The 17214-nt window shown below is 37.5% G+C and overlaps 1 protein-coding gene across 2 annotated transcripts; it reads right to left on the reverse strand.

The window, feature by feature from the left end:
* Positions 1-303: 303 nt before the first annotated feature.
* On the reverse strand, positions 304-5014 carry LOC112180518 (putative pentatricopeptide repeat-containing protein At3g16890, mitochondrial). Of its 2 annotated transcripts, none has more exons than XM_024319072.2 (2): positions 2377-5014; positions 304-890 (listed from the first exon to the last, which is right to left on the reverse strand). In XM_024319072.2, the coding sequence occupies exon 1, from the start codon at positions 4773-4775 to the stop codon at positions 2709-2711; it is 2067 nt and encodes a 688-aa protein (XP_024174840.1). In that variant the 5' UTR covers positions 4776-5014; the 3' UTR covers positions 304-890; positions 2377-2708. The 2 variants fall into 2 exon arrangements, with proteins under 2 accessions (XP_024174840.1, XP_040367805.1); XM_040511871.1 differs by lacking the exon at positions 304-890 and having other exon boundaries at positions 2768-2898; positions 3039-5014.
* Between the last annotated feature and the right edge of the window lie 12200 nt (positions 5015-17214).

A 17214-nucleotide genomic window follows, 5' to 3' on the forward strand; every position in this document is an offset into this window, starting at 1 on the left:
GTCGTCGAGAGTGCAGATGAACTGGTCTTGTTAAGTGTTCTGGAAATTGATTAAAAATAAATCCAACTACTGACATAGTGACATTACGCAACAAAGAACCAAAATAAAAATTTAAGCTATGACCACCGATCCACAATGATATTGATTTCCATAAACAATTTATAAATTACGTCTCTTTAGGAGCATTACTTAGATTAATTATCCCTTGGATTCACCTTATTGGACTTTATCACTTTTGTCTAATCCCAATGAAGACTGTAATTACATGCTGTTGAAAAATGGCTGCATGCTGCCAATTAGTCTCAAAAGTTTTAACACCAAATGAAGGTCTTCATTTAACTTGTACAGCAACTAGAAGAATTACATCCCACTAAAATTAAGAGGTAGTGAAGAGATATATGGGCTGAAATGGTCATGCTTAGAGCTGCATCACTAATTTACTAGGAGAAATTTAACAGATTTTATATGTGGAACGATTACTGTCCACCATTTCGGCAAATTCAGCCTTATAAAGGGGCCATACCAAATATCAAGGTCATACAAGTCAAAATCTGTTAGAAACATGCAATCTTATGGATTCCTAGGTAGTAGAACACAATGAAATATCTACATATCAATGAAATATATTCGACTTAAATCCGCATAAATGCCTAGTCCAAACCCCCGCCAGTGGTAAGCTCTTCAAATCCTACTTCATTATTTACTCTATAATGTGGACCAAACAGGGCAACATGTATTTTCTCATAACTTCATTATTCTCCATGACCAGATAAAATTGCCGATTTCAGCAGAAAAACTTAGCAGCCACACTGCCTTGTCTGGAAGAAATGCCGTCTATGTACGCTATTTGTCCAATCACCTCCTTGAACGTAACTAAACCTGAAAAACAGCTGTTTCATTGTTCCTTCAGTTAGGAAACCAGAAAATAAACATGAAGCTAAGTTCAACAATTCTTGTTAATGATGTTGCTTACCGGATGAACTAACAAACAGGCAGTAGCTTAATCTACGAATATCAGTTATGCAACTAACAATATTACTTTGACAAAATCATAGGTCCAGGGGTGCATTCACCCACTGAATCAACATGGTAAGACTCCTTGCTAGGTACAGCCAAACAATAAGATACTTCAATCCCCCCTCCCCACCAAATGAGAGTTACGGATACCGTGCAACAGAAAGAAGTAACTCTCATTTTCAGTTTATGTTATGTTCTTTTGTTCTTCTATTTTCCTCCCTCCTATTATTTTCACCATCCTAAGTTTTACAAATGCCACCTCCCAGGATAACAGACAACTTCTAAATTTAGCCATTCATCTCCCTTTACTTTTAATTTTAAGCGCAGGAAAAATTTATCAATAAAGTACATCACAATTCAAGTAACAAATAAAGAAAAAGGATAAAATGCAATGTGAACAAGTACAGTGGAGGACAGACCCCACTCAGAGAAAGCTCCCCGACCTCAACATCTTCCCAAAATGTTACGCACCATTTCCTAACTCAGACCTGCAGTGGCTAATGAAGTCCTCATCGCGATACTAATATCCTTTCATGGACATATTATCTTGAAGCCCTTCTGATCAGCTAGTGCCACAAAGTCTCCCTTTCAGGAAACAGCCACAACCATTTCCTAAAAAGAGCTTTATCATCTTCACAAGAAGAGCTTTATTGTTTATCAGCATCTTCACAATGGCTAATCAAGTCCTCATTAACTCATACTAATGTCCTTACACAGCGATCTCACCAAGGGTTTTGCATTTCTGAGCCCCATACTTCTGGATTTCCGATCAACTAATGCAACCAGTAACCTACCCTATTACTTCAATAGGGAATCAACCCCTCAACTACTCCTCCTACCGCCCCCCCCCCCCCAAAAAAAAAAAAAAAAAAAAAAAAAAAAAAAAAACTTCAATGGCCAAGAACCATCCTCACACTGCAATGGTCTTGAATTGTAATTGTCGAGTAAATTGGCATTTTCACTTTAAAGGAATCTAAAGGATGGGAAAGCTGAGGAGCTAATTAAATTGGTGCAGGCAGAGTTCAGTTCACACACTAATTAAGTACACAAGACAAGAAGATGGCTGTTGGAGAAGTCAAGAAAATTTTCAGTCAACTCCTTTCTTAGAAACTTTTAACTTTTTCAAGATTGCAGGTATGCTAGCGTAAAATCTATGATTATGTACTTATTTTGGTATCTTGGTAATGTTTTAAGTTTGCCTCATAAAAATGCAACATAAAATTAACTACATATATAGAGCAGAAATTTGCTTGGAGACGAGCAAACAACTCTACATGCATACACCAACAATAATGCAACTTATCACCGAGAAATAATAAAACAATTAAGGGAAATGGAGTAGAGTGCACTGCTACATACCCAGGAGATAAATTGAAGCCTCTTGCAACATACTCAGAATGCAGTTCATTCTGAAAATGCACTACAGAACTATCAATCAGCCTTGTGTGTTTTGCTTTTCGTTTCTATAAGATTCGGCCATGTTTATCATGGCAGGACCTGACCTCAGTGGCAAGGCTGATACAAAGCAGCATGAACTGAAGAAGACCATATCCAGTATGCAGTTGATTCCAAAATGCATTACACAAACTATTCATCAGTCTTGTGTATTAAGGCTGGACCTGACTTCAGGACCAATGTTGATACAAAGCAGCATGGACTCATGGGTTGACCATATCCAACAAGTTAGGAATTTAGTTTTTCCTCCTGACAAAACTTTTTACTATTCTACAGGCCTCTTCAAAACGGTTATGCTGAACCAGAGAATCCAACATTACATTGCAAATAGAAGAATCGGGTAAATAATCATATGCTTCCATAGAGAGGAATATCTCCTTTGCCACGTCAAGTCTTCCCAAGTCACACAATGCCTTGATAAAAACACTGTATGTATAATTGTCAGGATTCAAACCTGATCTCAACATAGCAAGAAAAAATTCCTCTGCTTTCTCAACCTTGTTCATCCTACAAAGACTTTGAATAAGATAACTGAAAGAGTAAGTATCTGGTTTTATTCCATCTACCTGCATACTTTTCATTAGTCGCACTCCTCTAGCAATATCTCCGACGAAACACAAAGAGCGTAACAATATATTGTATGTGATGACATTTGGAGTGATCCCCCACCTGACCATCTCAGCAAAACAATCGAAAGCGTCATCAATCTGGTGCACCCGACAGAGTCCGTCAATTATTGTACTAAAAGTGAATATATCTGGTTTGAAACCATGTTGTAGGAGCATTATCAACAGTTCATGTGCCTTACTTACCTCTCCAGCCTTGCAATATCCAGTAAGAAGTGTATTGAATGTTACAAGGTTAGGAGGAATACCTTTCTGCTGCATATCTCCAAAAGCCTTTGATGCCATGTCCATAATTTGGGCTTTGCAAAAGCAATCAATTACCATGTTATATGAGAAGACACTAGATACAAGTCCATCCTTGGTCATTTGCTCAAAGATTTGATTCCCCTCATCAACGTTTCCAGACTTGTACATAGCTTCAATTAATGCAAGATAAGAACCAAATCCTGGTTTTCCACCTCGATGTATAAAACTTTCAAATATATCATGTACATCATCCCGAGGATGAGCTGATTCCTTTGTCAAACAAACCATTGCAACGTTAAATGTTGAACTGTCAGGCAAATAACCTTTCGCACCAGATTTCTTTAAAAACACAGCAATCTCCCTTGCCATGTGGTTAATTGAAAGGCAATACAGTATGGTATCACAAGCTACCTTAAACAAGAGAGACTCCCTTTCAACAAAACTTAATAACAACTCAAAAGCCTTACTGGGGTCCATGCAACGAAACACCCCATGAACCAATGATCTGACAGTAGCTTCATTAGGAGTCACATTCTTATCCCTCATTATCTTCATAACCCCAAAGGCCTCATCAACCCTCCTTGAATTACAAAACCCATCAACCAGAATTGTATAAGTACGAACATTAGGCAAGTATCCCAAGCCCTCCATTTGCTTGACTAAGCGGAGAGCTTCATCCACAATACCAATCTTGCAAACTCCATGAATGAGGATATTGTAAGTGAACCTATCAGGATAGCAATTATCTGCAGGCATCTGTTGGAATTTCAAATAAGCCAAGTCAAGTGAATTGGACTTGACTAAGGCATCGATCACAGCATTGTACAACCTAGTGCTAAGACCAAGACCCAAAAACGAAATTTGCCCAAAAACCTCAGCACAATACTTTGCCAAACCCAACCTCCCCCAACTACCAATTAATATGCAAAGCAAATCTTCAGTGACCTTCAAACCTGAGTTGTTAATATCTTTTAGCAATTCAACAGACAACACAACTGGGCCTTTCCTGAAAAGAGTGTTGGCTAAAACACTGCGAACCGATTGATTCTTTAAGAACAAGGGATCAATATTCGAAACCCATATCGAAAACTTGAAAGGGTGCAATGGGTTTTCTTGGTTTTGCAAGACACTAGCAACGGCCTGAGGATTCAAAACGATCCTCCTGGCATTCAACTCGTGGTCGAGTAACAAAAACCAGTCCTTGCGAGAAAGAATTCGAGCAATGTAGAGGTGGTCGATTGGTTTATTAGCAACACGAAAATTGGTATTCTTAGCTGAAATGAGATTGTTTCGAAGCTCAAAGTAATTACCTTTGTGAGGAGCAGAAGGCAGAGGCTTGCTGGGTTTGATTTTTGATGAAGGCGAGGGTTTGTGAGGGAGGGTTCTGAGTGCCGGTGAGACCCTAGAGGCTAAAGAAGAAAGCCATCTCATTTCCCTCACCCTAGAGGCTAAAGAGTAACCAATTCAATAAACTAAGGCTGAATTAGAGTATCGCCGATTCTCCCCCAGAGCATAGCGAACAATCTCATCACATTTGGTTGGAGTCTCCATAGAAAAGGATTGACTATGAATCAAAGGAGAGCTCAAGGGTTAAGTAATTGGTAAAAAGGCTGAAAGGATTTTCCAAGGGTTTCAACTTTCAAGAGAACTCTCGAGTGTTTCATTCTCAAACTCTTGAGAGTCTCATTTCCCAGTATATACCTTTTTATATTTATTTATTTTTAAATCAAAAATACATGTGTATGTAAGGATTTGATTACCCAAACAGCCAAACTCTGTTATTTACGTACATTTGACGTTCTAAATTGGAAAGTATTTACATTTTTTTTTTTTTGGAATAAAGGGCCGGTGCGGCTGCCTTCAAATCTTGATTAATGAAACTGTCGAATACAAGGAGGGGACAATGAGCCTAAACCCCTAATTACAATAAGCATCTAGAGTATTTTCTGAAATAATATCAGAAATCTCTATGGGAGACTTGTATTCTAACAAGCACCAACTAGTAAAGAGTGCACAAATAGTTACTTCATTTGCTTTAACATAGCAGTGACACAGCGAAAAGATAACTCGATATGTAACCCGATTACAACATAGCATAATTACCAGCTTTAGCACAGCTTTCCCGATTTCCCCCATGTTGCCGTTGGAGAACAGCTCCGTCGACACTTAGTTTCATCTTACCACTAGGAGGGTGCGACCATTTGGGAACTCGCCACCTAACTAGGGCAAACCAGGCACACAAAAGGTGCAGTCCAGGACTAAGCCCACGTCGCCCTGCCCTAAACTGATAGGGACTTATTACTGGCATATAACCACCATTACCTACTAAAGACCAACAACAATAAAACATAAAGTAAATAAAATAAAGGGAATTTGGGCCCAGAGCCCAAAACCCAATCAGCCCAACCAAAGAGGAAAACCGAGCAGCTTGCCACCATCCAGCACACCAGATCCACGTCGTCCTACTACCGACGGGCATCCTCCCACATCGAGCGAACTCCAACAGCCCTTCTATCCTTCCATCCTCCCCAACACACCTGTAAGCATCGCCGCCACTCCCATCTACTCCTCTGCACATGAAGGTTCCAAGCGACACAGACCAGATTGAATCCCTCCGATCCGATCTGATCCCCTTAGATCCAGCCTTCACACCTTTAGACGACCCCGCCTCTTGCTGACCGCCTTCCGGTCGTGGGAGATCGAGCCCAGCCCCACACTCAAGCCACCGAGCCCGCAAGCACCGCCACCTTGCGTTTTGGGCAGTGAGACCACCATGCAGTCTCCTCCCTGACAGGAATGATTCCGTGGACAACCACCACCGGGCACTAGGCCCCTTCCAAACCCGTCTGACGACGACGCCGCCACGAGGGCGAGCCGCCAGAGGGTACACGCTCTCTCTGTTTTTCTTTCGCTCACGCTCTCTCTAGGAACTGCAACGATGGAGGTTTTAAGTAGGCCTGATTATTTCCCAGAAAATTGAGAAGGATAGTATTTACATTTAAACTGGTTTAGATTTGTTTCTTGACCGATCAGTTACTGTTCATTGAATTTTTTGTTAATTTATTTATTTTCAAATTGAAATATGTTTTATGTAAATAGATGGTAATGATAAACATTATGAATAACCTGCCAATAAAACCATTAATTATTTCAGGTGAACAAAAAAAGACATAGAATTTTTTGTTTTTTTTTGGGTGGACAAATTATGAGCCACCGAAATTTACCGACAATTTTTCTTGAAATGAGTGAAGTAACTACCAATAATTTTTTTGAAAAGATTGAAACAACCACCGACAACTTTGAACAAACCAGATTATTTGCATATTATTCAATCTAACGGTTATTGTCAATGTAATCTTATCTAAGCTTGTTTAATCCTATGATCAAATACTCCCAAAGTCCAAAATTTCAAAAAGAAGTACAGCATAATTGGATTATACAGGTTCACTTCGTGTTAGCGGGTTGGCCCGTGGCCAACCCATTTATTAAATGAGTCATGGCGGGTTGACCCACGGCCGACCCGCTTTTTAATTGTGCGGGTTCAACCCGCTTTATTTCGTGCGGGTTTCGAGTCGTGTTATTGGGTCGTGTCGGAATTGATAGCTCTATGTTGACATGTCCTTATCAACTGATCATGTTTGGCGTGAAAAATGTCAATAAATAGATAAAATTTGTGCACTCCATTCGTATAGAATATGATATTAGCAAATCTTCTCCTTTTTCAAATCTCTAGAATTACATATTTTCTCTCTTTCCCTCATTTCAATGAAGAGGTTGTGGGCTAAGATTCGATAGTCTCAGGATGAAGATTATTAAGAGATGTGTGTAACTAATGCCATTGTGATCGCAGTAGTTGCCGAATCTACTAATCAAACTCAACAGCAGGGTTCTCTATAGGGTCGTGCACCAAACAAGGAGCCATTTAGAGAAGAAAGAGACAAACATGATGGAAGATTACTTTGTTGAATGTCCAGTGTTCAAGGATTGGGAATTCCGAACACGCTACAGGAAGAGTCACAATGTCTTTAACCGCATCTCTGGTGACCTTTGCTGCTATGATTGATCGGACGAATATTTTATATGTTTTTAGTATCATTTTCTCTACATTTTACTTAGTTATTCTCTTAACAATATCATTTCTAACTTAGTTTTGTATTTTTAGGTACATTTGAGCTTCAAACGCAGGAAATGAGCTAAGAAGAGCTGGAAATGATGGAAATGAAGGCAAGGAGGAAATGTGGCGCAAAAATGACAAAGAAATGGAGAAATGAAGCTTTCCTAATTCTACTAGGAGAATGAATCCTAGTTGAAGTAGGAATCCTAATGCAACTAGGAGTAAGCTCGGAAAATGTGCTTGGAAATGAAGAAATGACAGAGTCCTAGTTGGATGAGGAAACCTGATCACACTAGGATACCTGGTGGTGCTAGGAGATGCTGTGTCTTGAAAATGACTCAAGATAGTTCAAGAATGTTCTAGAATAAAGAAGGAATTTCAGCAATATGAAGATTAATTTCGAATTGGCCCATTTTGGGAGAGTTTGGCCCGAAGTTTGAATCATGTGACTTGCACATGATGCTCTAGATCCTTCTTGAAGTTTTGGAGGAGTTATAGGCCTATTCTACATGCCTTTGCCGTGAGAATTACAAGGAATTATCAAAATATTTCGGCAATATCTTTAAGGGATTATTATTGGATTTTCTTGAGATTTTATGAGAGAAAATAAAGTAATAAGAATTGATTCATGACTCTATATACAAGGAGGCCGAAAATAAGTCTAGATACATGGAAGATTTCTGCCAAAGAAAGGTTACTTGCTCTCTAATTCATATGTTATTTTTCTATTGGTCGAAGTGATGTAATTTAAGAGAAATTCAAGGGAACCCTAGCCCTTGCCGTTCACTATATAAAGGGAGTTTGTGAAGACATTCAACACACCACAAAATTCAGAATCAAATACACAAACACTCCCATTTCTCTTCCAAGGTTTCGGCAATTTCAAGATTTCCAAAGTTCAAGGTTGTGAAGCATCTATTCATCCATTCAACCATCCTTGCCGTAGCTCTCATCCATTCCACCACCTTTTGAAGCTTCTTGCGTCCTTGAAGATCAAAAAGTGTAACCATGGAACCCTATTTTCTGTTTTCGGTTTTGAACTATGTAAACCTCTTTCATGTTTTATATAAATTGCGTTTGGATTTCATTCTTGGTTTCTTGTTATGCGATTTCTATGGTGGATGAAAGATTGAATTTAGTTATGTGATTTTCGAATACTATGAAGCATGTTTTAGGTTTTCAAAAAGATAAATTGCGATTTCAAAGTGTTCTTGCATGATTGTTAATTTCGAACTTCAATCCCATCTTTTATGTGTTAATTGATCTTTGGATGCATACTTAGGTTGATGAACATGTAATTGAATCCATATTAAGGTCCTAGCGTTTTAGGCTTTAATAATTTCTGTGGAAAACCTATAATTACTTAGGTAAATTAACAATGAGTCTTGCATGCTTGATTAGCGTTCTAACTTGTGTTCTTGACTTGAATTGATCAAACTTCTATGATTCTTAATGCATTATGAGTGTTTTTGTTAGTGATTAGCTACCACTAGTGATTGCATGACTAATAGGGTTAACTATGGTGCGTTCATCTAGTTAATTTAATTAAGGAAAGTAAAAAGAATTTTGTATGCGTTCATCTTTGTTCTTGATTGATTTTATGCTTGGATATATTTTGATTCGTGATTTGATGTTTGGACCCTTGCCAACGTGTTAGTAGTAGTTAATTTCATATTATTTTCGTTCCATTCATATAAATTCTATTTGATTCTTGTTTTGATGTGTCACATGTACATAAATACTTAGTTGTTAAATTAGAAAATAAAATCTTAAATCCCCTTCTTATTTTCGTAAATATTATGTATATATATTCTTTAATTTGTTTTACTAACGTTTTATTTTTCAGGAATTAATTAGGCCCTAATCCCCGGTTGAGAACGATCCCTACTTATTCTTACTACCTTGATAGGGTTTTAAATTGATACACTAATTTGTATACGTCAATGATCGATACTTTGTTCAAAAATCCAATGTTGCCAAGAAAGTCAGAATACTTCCTGATATTCCAACTGGCAGATTCGGCCCCCCAAGTGCATTACCTGATTGTCTTTTCAAGCTCAAAACACTAGCGATTTTGAAGCTGGGTAATAGTTTCGTGATCAAGATTCCTTCATTAGAATGCTTGTCAAAGCCCAAGTACCTGCATGTTACTATACAATGGGCTATGGGTCGTGATTCATACATCGATGTTTCCAACTGCCTTCTTCTGGAACATCTAACTATTGAGGGAGAACTTGAATATCATCAATTTGCGATCTGCATCTCCCTCTCTAACCTGAAGATGTTAAGCATAGATCTAACGGCTCATTATGAGTACGAAGCCTCACAAGATTCTTATTGAAGCCCCAAAGCTTGAGGTCACTGAGTTTGTTTTGTTAGATTACGTCTTTGAGAACACAGAATCTATAGTCGAAGCCAATATTAAGGTCATTCACCATGTCAATGAAGATGATAACTCTTTTAGCCGTATAAGCAAGTTTCTGGCAGGAATTTCTGGTGTTAAACATCTTGGTCTTTCATCTCCTTTTTCTAAGGTAAGCTTATTACACTATTTATAACTTGTTTCTTGCATTATATATTATTATGTTTTTTGGAGAGGGTTATAGGAAAGAGAGAAAGGGTAGCATAACTTTTAAAAAGGTGATGCAAGACTTTTTCCTGTTTCAACAAGAAAAAATCGAAACTGCTTCTAAGTTTTTGAAATTGATCATGGATTCCTAAATTGCAATAAATAGAAAAAGGGAAGATAGAACAAAATACTATAGTATTAGTGCAGAACTGATGATTACCTTTAAGATTCATGTGAAGAAACGCTTCCTAAAAAGACCTGTCATTGGAAGAACGACTGGATTAGTGCAAAACTGTACACGTACTATTCTCTCCTCTTATAATTATATACAACTCAAGAGTTTTAGTTTTAGTAGTTCACTAACAGCTGAGCTGTATTTAGTTAAAAGGATAATATCATAAAATCTTCCTTATAAAAGTGTTTAAAACTTTTATTAATCTTTCACGGCTAATGTAACAATTGCATTTTTTTAAACCAATCGATACATTGAATTAATTAACCACGATGATTGTTTTCATTGTGTCTTAGGTGGTTCTAGTTGATACACCAGAACTTTGTGCCCAGCTGCCTTTGTTCAATGATCTAATCACTTTGGAATTTGAATCTAGCGTAAACATTAGTAGCAAACCATTCTTGTCGATGCTCCAGAACTGTCCTTGTCTTCAAACTCTGATATTCCTTGGGGTAAGAAGCACTGCAATGTATTCTTTTGTATTTGTTCCTGTAATGTTGTTAAAATGACTCAATTGTTATGCCATAGGGGATTGCGGTGTCCTCAAATGATTCTAAAGATGAGGCTCTAGAGCCTTTGCCTCCATGCTTCTTCTCACATCTGAAAGATATTAAAGTCTATGAATTTTATGGAGACGAAGATCACATACTAGCAATGAAAGTTTTGCTAAAGAATGCAATGGTTTTGGACCATAATTTGGGGCATAGATTTTGAAGTGGGGCTAGAGAGGAAAAGTGATGTTCACAAAGAGTTATTTGGTCTACCAAGAGTATCAGAAAGCTATGAAGTTGTTCTTGAACTTCTTGTTTGATCAAACCAATATTTCCTATGTTTTTAGTGTCATTTCTCATACATTTTCCTTAGTTATTCCCTTAACAATGTCATTTCTAATATACTTTGTTGTACTTAGGTACAAATGAGCTTCAAACGCAGGAAATGAGCTAAGAAGAGCAAGAAATGAAAGAAATAAAGGCAAGGCAGGAAAGTGGCGCAGAAATGGGAAAGAAATAGAGAAATGAAGCTTTCCTAATCCTACCAGGAAAAGGAATCCCAGTTGAAGTAGGAATCCTAACTCAACTAAGAAAGAGCTCGGAAAAATGCTGCTCGAAAATGAAGAAATGAAAGAGTCCCGCGCCAATTGGACTAAGAAACCTGATGACACTAGGAGTCCTAGTGAGGCTAGGAGATATTGTGGCTTCAAGATGACTCAAGATTGCTCAAGGATATTCTAGAATGAACAAGAAATTTCGGCAAATGAAGGCTTTGAAATTGTCCAATTGAGAAGTTTGGCCTAAAGATTGAAGCATGTGACTTGCACATGAGTTTCTAGACCCTTCTTGACGTCTTGGCAGAATCATAAATCAATTCTTATTGATTTGTGATGTGAAATCCATAGAAAATTCAAGAAGATTTCGGCAAGAGCAAATATGGAGAGTTTGGGAGAAAATCTACTTCGTGTGCAAGCAGGAAAAGAAAATAAAAATCATTTTAGGTTTCCTGGTTGTATTCTGCATGCATGGAGGTCAAATTAAGGCTAGGTTCACCAAGGAATTTTGGCAAAGAAAAAGATTATTTGTTCTCCAATTCTCATGGAATTTTCTCATTGGTCAAATGATGTAATCAAGAGGAGAAAACTTAGGAAACTCTATCTATTCCGTGCACTATATAAAGGAGGGATGCATTGCCGTGCAAATAATGAAGAAACCCTGAATCAAAATCGCGAATTCCTCCTTTTATTCTCTCAAAGTTTCGGCCTCTCCAATTATTCAAGACTTTGAAGCTGTGAAGCAAGTCCATCCATCATCCTTGTCGTGACTATCCTTGGCGTCCACCACCTTTGAAGACCTTCTTGTGTTCTTGAAGCTTATTTAAAAGTGTAACCATGAACCCTAACTTATTGTTTTCAGTTTCTTTATCTTGTAACTTAAAAATCAAATTCTATAGCGTTCTATGTTTTTGGTTTATTGGATGATGCGATTTCTTGTGAGAATAAAGTGTTTGTATTGATGTTTAGTTTTCGAATTCCTTGAAGTATGAATTCGTTTTAGGATTTTTCAGATTTGTAGTTTGCGATTTCTTGATATGTTCTTGAATGTTTGTTGGTTTTGTTCTTCAATCCCATCTTTCAAGTTTTTGATTTCTTTGATGGTCAACTTAGGTTTTGAATTGCATGGTTGAATGCAAAATAATATGCTAGCATTCTAGGTCTTGTTAATTAAAGTGGAAAACCTATAATTACTTAAGTAAATCAACAAAGAGAATTGCATGCTTGATTAGCGTTCTAACTTGTATGTTTTTCTTAAATCAATCAAACTTTCAAAGCACTTCTTGCATTGAACATGTTTATTAATTAATTGATCACTCACTAGCATTGCATGTTTAATAGGGTTAACTATGGTGCGTTCATCTAGTTGATTTAACTAAGGAAAGTAAAAAGAACTTATGCATGCGTTCATGGTTTGTTCTTGATTGATTTCTTTCAAGTATGTGTTTTGATTTTGATAGGAGCATTTTAATGCGACGTTTTAACTGCTATTTCCCTACATTTCTTGCGTTATTTCCTTAAAGAATCCCTGTTTAGGAAAGTTTCCATTCTTTGATTGGGAAAGTTCCTTATTGTAGAAAGTTTCGGTTTTGTAGTTTCTATTTCTCATTTTTAGCAAGTTTCCATTTTAGTTTAGGAAAGTTTCTAGTTTTCATTTTTTTAGTAAGTTTCTATTTTTCATTTTTGGAAAGTTTCTATTTTTCGTTTCAGGAAAGTTTCTATTTTTAGTAATAGTTTCTATTTCCAGATCCTCGAAGCTCAAAAGTGGAAATGAACTCACGAAAGGAAAGAGGAGCTTGTGAACGTTAAGGGGAGCAAAATGAGACACAAAGGGCCACACAATTGAGCAGAAATGAAGAAATAAGCTTTCCTGTTCCAACCAGGAAACCTTGCGCAAAGGAGGAAAGCATACCAAGCAAGTTTCCAACGCAACCATGAAAAGAAAATGGAAAAATGAAGTGTCATGACGTTAGAGGATGAAAAGGTTTGAAGTTGACGCAACAAGGCCCAAGAACTCTATGAATTGACTTGGATTTTCGGCAAAATGGATCAAGGCCCATAAAAGCCCATGGAATTAGGGTTTTGTGACGCATGGATGTACCCTAGGGATGTTTGCCGTGAAATACCTAGGGGAAGAGAAAAAGTTGGCGTGAAAATCAAAGGGAGAATAAAAGATTACGCCAAGAGATTTTCTAGGGTGGAGTTTAAGGAAAGAAGAAGTGTGGACATCAAGAAACGGCTCAAAAGGCATCTAGATTCATTCCTATATTCCCTAAAGGTATTTTGGCCGAAATAAAAGAGAAAAATCAGAATATATTCATGCAATTTCGGCAACAATATATTAGGGAATCATCTTGGGGTTTTGTGATTGGATGGATGACACACTAGGGCTTACTTGGCAAATTATTATTGGTGGAAGCTATGTGGAATTATTAAATTAATTCCATAGAAAATAAAAGGAATATCACGGCTTGGAGACCAAGTCTGGCCGTTCCCTATATATACTCTTCATCCTAGACGTCTCACACATCCTACAATTTAGAAATTTACTCTCTTCATAACGTGAAAGTTCTCTCCATTCTCTAGTTCATCTTCTGCGATTTCAAGCAAGGGAGGAAGAAGTAAGAAGAAATCGTGAGCACCTCCCCTAATCCACCTTGAAGCCGTGAAGTTTTGAAGCTTGCTTTCGAGATTCATTAGTTCATCATTCGAGTTCTTCATCACCATCTCCATTCACGGTGTAATTCAACTTTCTTTCTTGTAATCACTTTTGATTTCTCTTGTTTGATTTGTATGAAGTTGTTCTAGTGAACATTGATGTTTGAACAAAGTTTAAATCTGAAATTTTATGATTGAATGAAGATTTTGATGCTTATGTTGTGATTCCAACGTTGCTTTTGTGTGATTGTTGATTGAATTTGCTTAATTGATATCTCTTATATGTTGATTCTAATTGGTTCGAAACTTTTAGGGTTTATATATGAGTGGTGCTAGATTTAAGAACATGATTCAACTTATTGTTTTGTGAACTTGAATCAAAAGTAGTAAAGGTTTTAGACAGAAATCAAATTCAATTGAAAAGGATTGCAATTATGTGGACTTTTTCATACTAAGTTGCACACTTGAGTTGATAGCCTTTCTATGTGTTTCATGCGTTAAACATGTTATGATTGTCTAGCTTTCTAGAGCTTGAATGCATGTTTGATAGGATTAGTCTTTGTGCTTTCACTTAGGTTAATTAGCATTGAAAAGTAAAATATGGGAAATCGTTTGCTTCAAATGTTTCACATGATCAACTCCTTTCTCATGACTTGGAAGAACAATTGTAGGGTAGAATCAAATTCAATTATGAACTTGGTATTGATCTTTGCTTCTTATGTCTCGTTCTTGTATTTGTGTTTTTATTTATACTTAGTTTTATTTCTTTATTTTAAATTTCGAAAACCAAAAACCTAAAATCTAGGGCTGGGACTTAGAACCGTAGAACCGGGAAAACCGCACCGACCCGCACCGAAAAATCCGGTTCGGTTCGGTTCTTTAAAATGTTAACTTACATTTGTTACGGTTCGGTTCTTGAAGTTGCGTTTACGGTTCGGTTTCGGTGTGAGCCTTTTTAAACTTGGAAGAACCGAAGTACATGTGTCATTATATAATTGGTTGTTTTTCCAAGCTTATATGGCTAAAATAAACTAGTCCGCATGAGATTATGGACGTTTATAGCCAAAACGTGAAACATAAATTTTCTTATTTCCATTTCCCTTCGATCAAACCCGGAAAAATTGGAACTCATCTCTCAAATTGAAAAATTGGGGATCACATCTCGAAGAGGGAATTCTTTTGAAACCATTGAAGAAGAAGAAGAGGGATTTGTACCAGTCTGAGCACCCAAAGATCCAATACGAGAAGAAGCTCTGGAGGCTAAACCTGCCTAAATCAGATCCTGCTCTGCTTCCTCGCACTGCCACCGCCATTGGAGGAGAACGACGATGTCTTCTGAGCTTGGGTCAGATCAAAAAGGCTTGCGCACCAGAGAAGGAGAGGAAATTGCACAAGTCTGAGCACTTCGTGAGTTCGAGTGGAACCCAGAAATGGTAAGAAACCATTCTTTTAAAAATACCCATAATTGAGAATTGTATCCTCAGTGGGATTTTTGAAAGATTTTTGCTTTGAATTTGTCAGTTTGTGGTCAGTGGTCATGAATCATGATGGACTAGAACACACAAAGCAGTACTACAGATCATGTTTGCTTTTGACTCTTTAAGAATCATGCTTTCAATTATATTATTCTTGTCTCTGTCCTTGACAGGACTCACCCCGAATTCCACCCTGGAATCCGAAGTGGCCCTGCGGGACCCACCTTTAAAGGAGATTTACCAAAAATTTCGGCATAACCTCCCTTAAAAATGGTTAACCCAAAAACCTGTGGAAAAACCAAAATTCACTTCTGATCATCCAACCACGACTCCTGGAGCCACCCTGCTCCCAAATTCAAACAATCATCCCAAAGCTAATATCATCGTACATAATCTCCAAAGGGTATAAGTTACTACAATCACCAAAGTTAGGTCATAGGCCTCAAATATAATACATATAAGTTGGGTCACATATCCCTTAGTAATCAGAGCATTCTAGGAATATAAATAGACAAGGAATACAGTAGGTTAACCAGGTAACCTACAGAAGGTGATGGCGGAAGCAGGTGCGGTCACTATGGCTCACACTCGTACACCGAGCAACAACACTGCAATCTGGGCATTTGAAACCGAAGGGCCCAGGGAAAAGTATATAAAAACGTTAGCGTGAGTGGACAAAAATAAGTAATTGAAAGAAAAAGGGTTTTATACTTTTCCACAATTATCTCAATAAAACTCCCGATGCATGCAATAAGAAAAAAAAGACCGACTAGCCCCGCTAGTCAAGAACAACAACAAAAGAACATGGGGAAAATGGGTTCACCATACGGGAATGGAGCCCCTCAGGCTCAACCTACCCTCGACTGCCACTCACACATAGATTGTGCGAGGAGGAGAACTAATAACCTCAACTTCCATTCACACATAGATTGTGTGAGGAGGAGAATATCACCTCGACTACCACCCACGTGAGGAGGAGAAAGCTACCTCACTGCCACTCACAAACACAAAGTAAGTGAGGAGGAGACCTATTCACATGACCCGCGTATGGTGAGGAAGGAGATCGTCCAAAGCCAGTAAATCTGTATAATTTCCCCACTTATCTCACGAAATAAGAATCCAAGTGTATAAAGACGTGACCCCGCACGCCAAGATCATCTCAAGTTCCAATATAAGTAGGGTATAAAGAAGTATAAAGTTTTGCTTCCTCGAATTCTTATTTCGTAAATCTCTTAAAAAAGCTCCAAGAGCTGAATATAAATATAAAATCAATAGTATAAATTTCCGAATCCGCATAAAACAAAATCCTCAAATCGAGCATAACGAATCTTAATTCAAAAGTTCAAACCAATAAAACATTCAATAATCCAAACCAAAATAAAATGCTCGATAAATAGTTGTTAAATCAATAACTTAAAACTTGCGGAATTTAATTTGCATGCATCAATTAAAATCAAAGGTCCACTCACAATAAGCGGTCAATCCTGACGTCGCTCGTGATTCTCCTCGTATGGAGACTCCTCTCGTCCTGTACGAATAACAATCATAAATATATATATAATCCACAGTACGGAATTTTAATTTTTTCGATACTTATAATTGGAAATTCATAACATCCCTCTTCCTAAAATCCGACTCCTCAACTCTCTACAACATCCATCCTTAATGCTCCAACAATAATCTGTCATTGATGCAGTACCTAGAGTGAATTCGAAAGGAATTCGGCGATCGAATTCGCGATAATAAATAATTAATCATTTAAACTCAATTTGTAAAT

This window comes from Rosa chinensis, chromosome 7 (assembly GCF_002994745.2).
Source record: "Rosa chinensis cultivar Old Blush chromosome 7, RchiOBHm-V2, whole genome shotgun sequence".
NCBI classification, from domain to species: Eukaryota; Viridiplantae; Streptophyta; class Magnoliopsida; order Rosales; family Rosaceae; genus Rosa; species Rosa chinensis.

Bases quoted from the DNA above. Each gene is read 5' to 3' on its own strand.
- LOC112180518 (XM_024319072.2), bottom strand. From the start codon at position 4,775: ATGAGATGGCTTTCTTCTTTAGCCTCTAGGGTCTCACCGGCACTCAGA.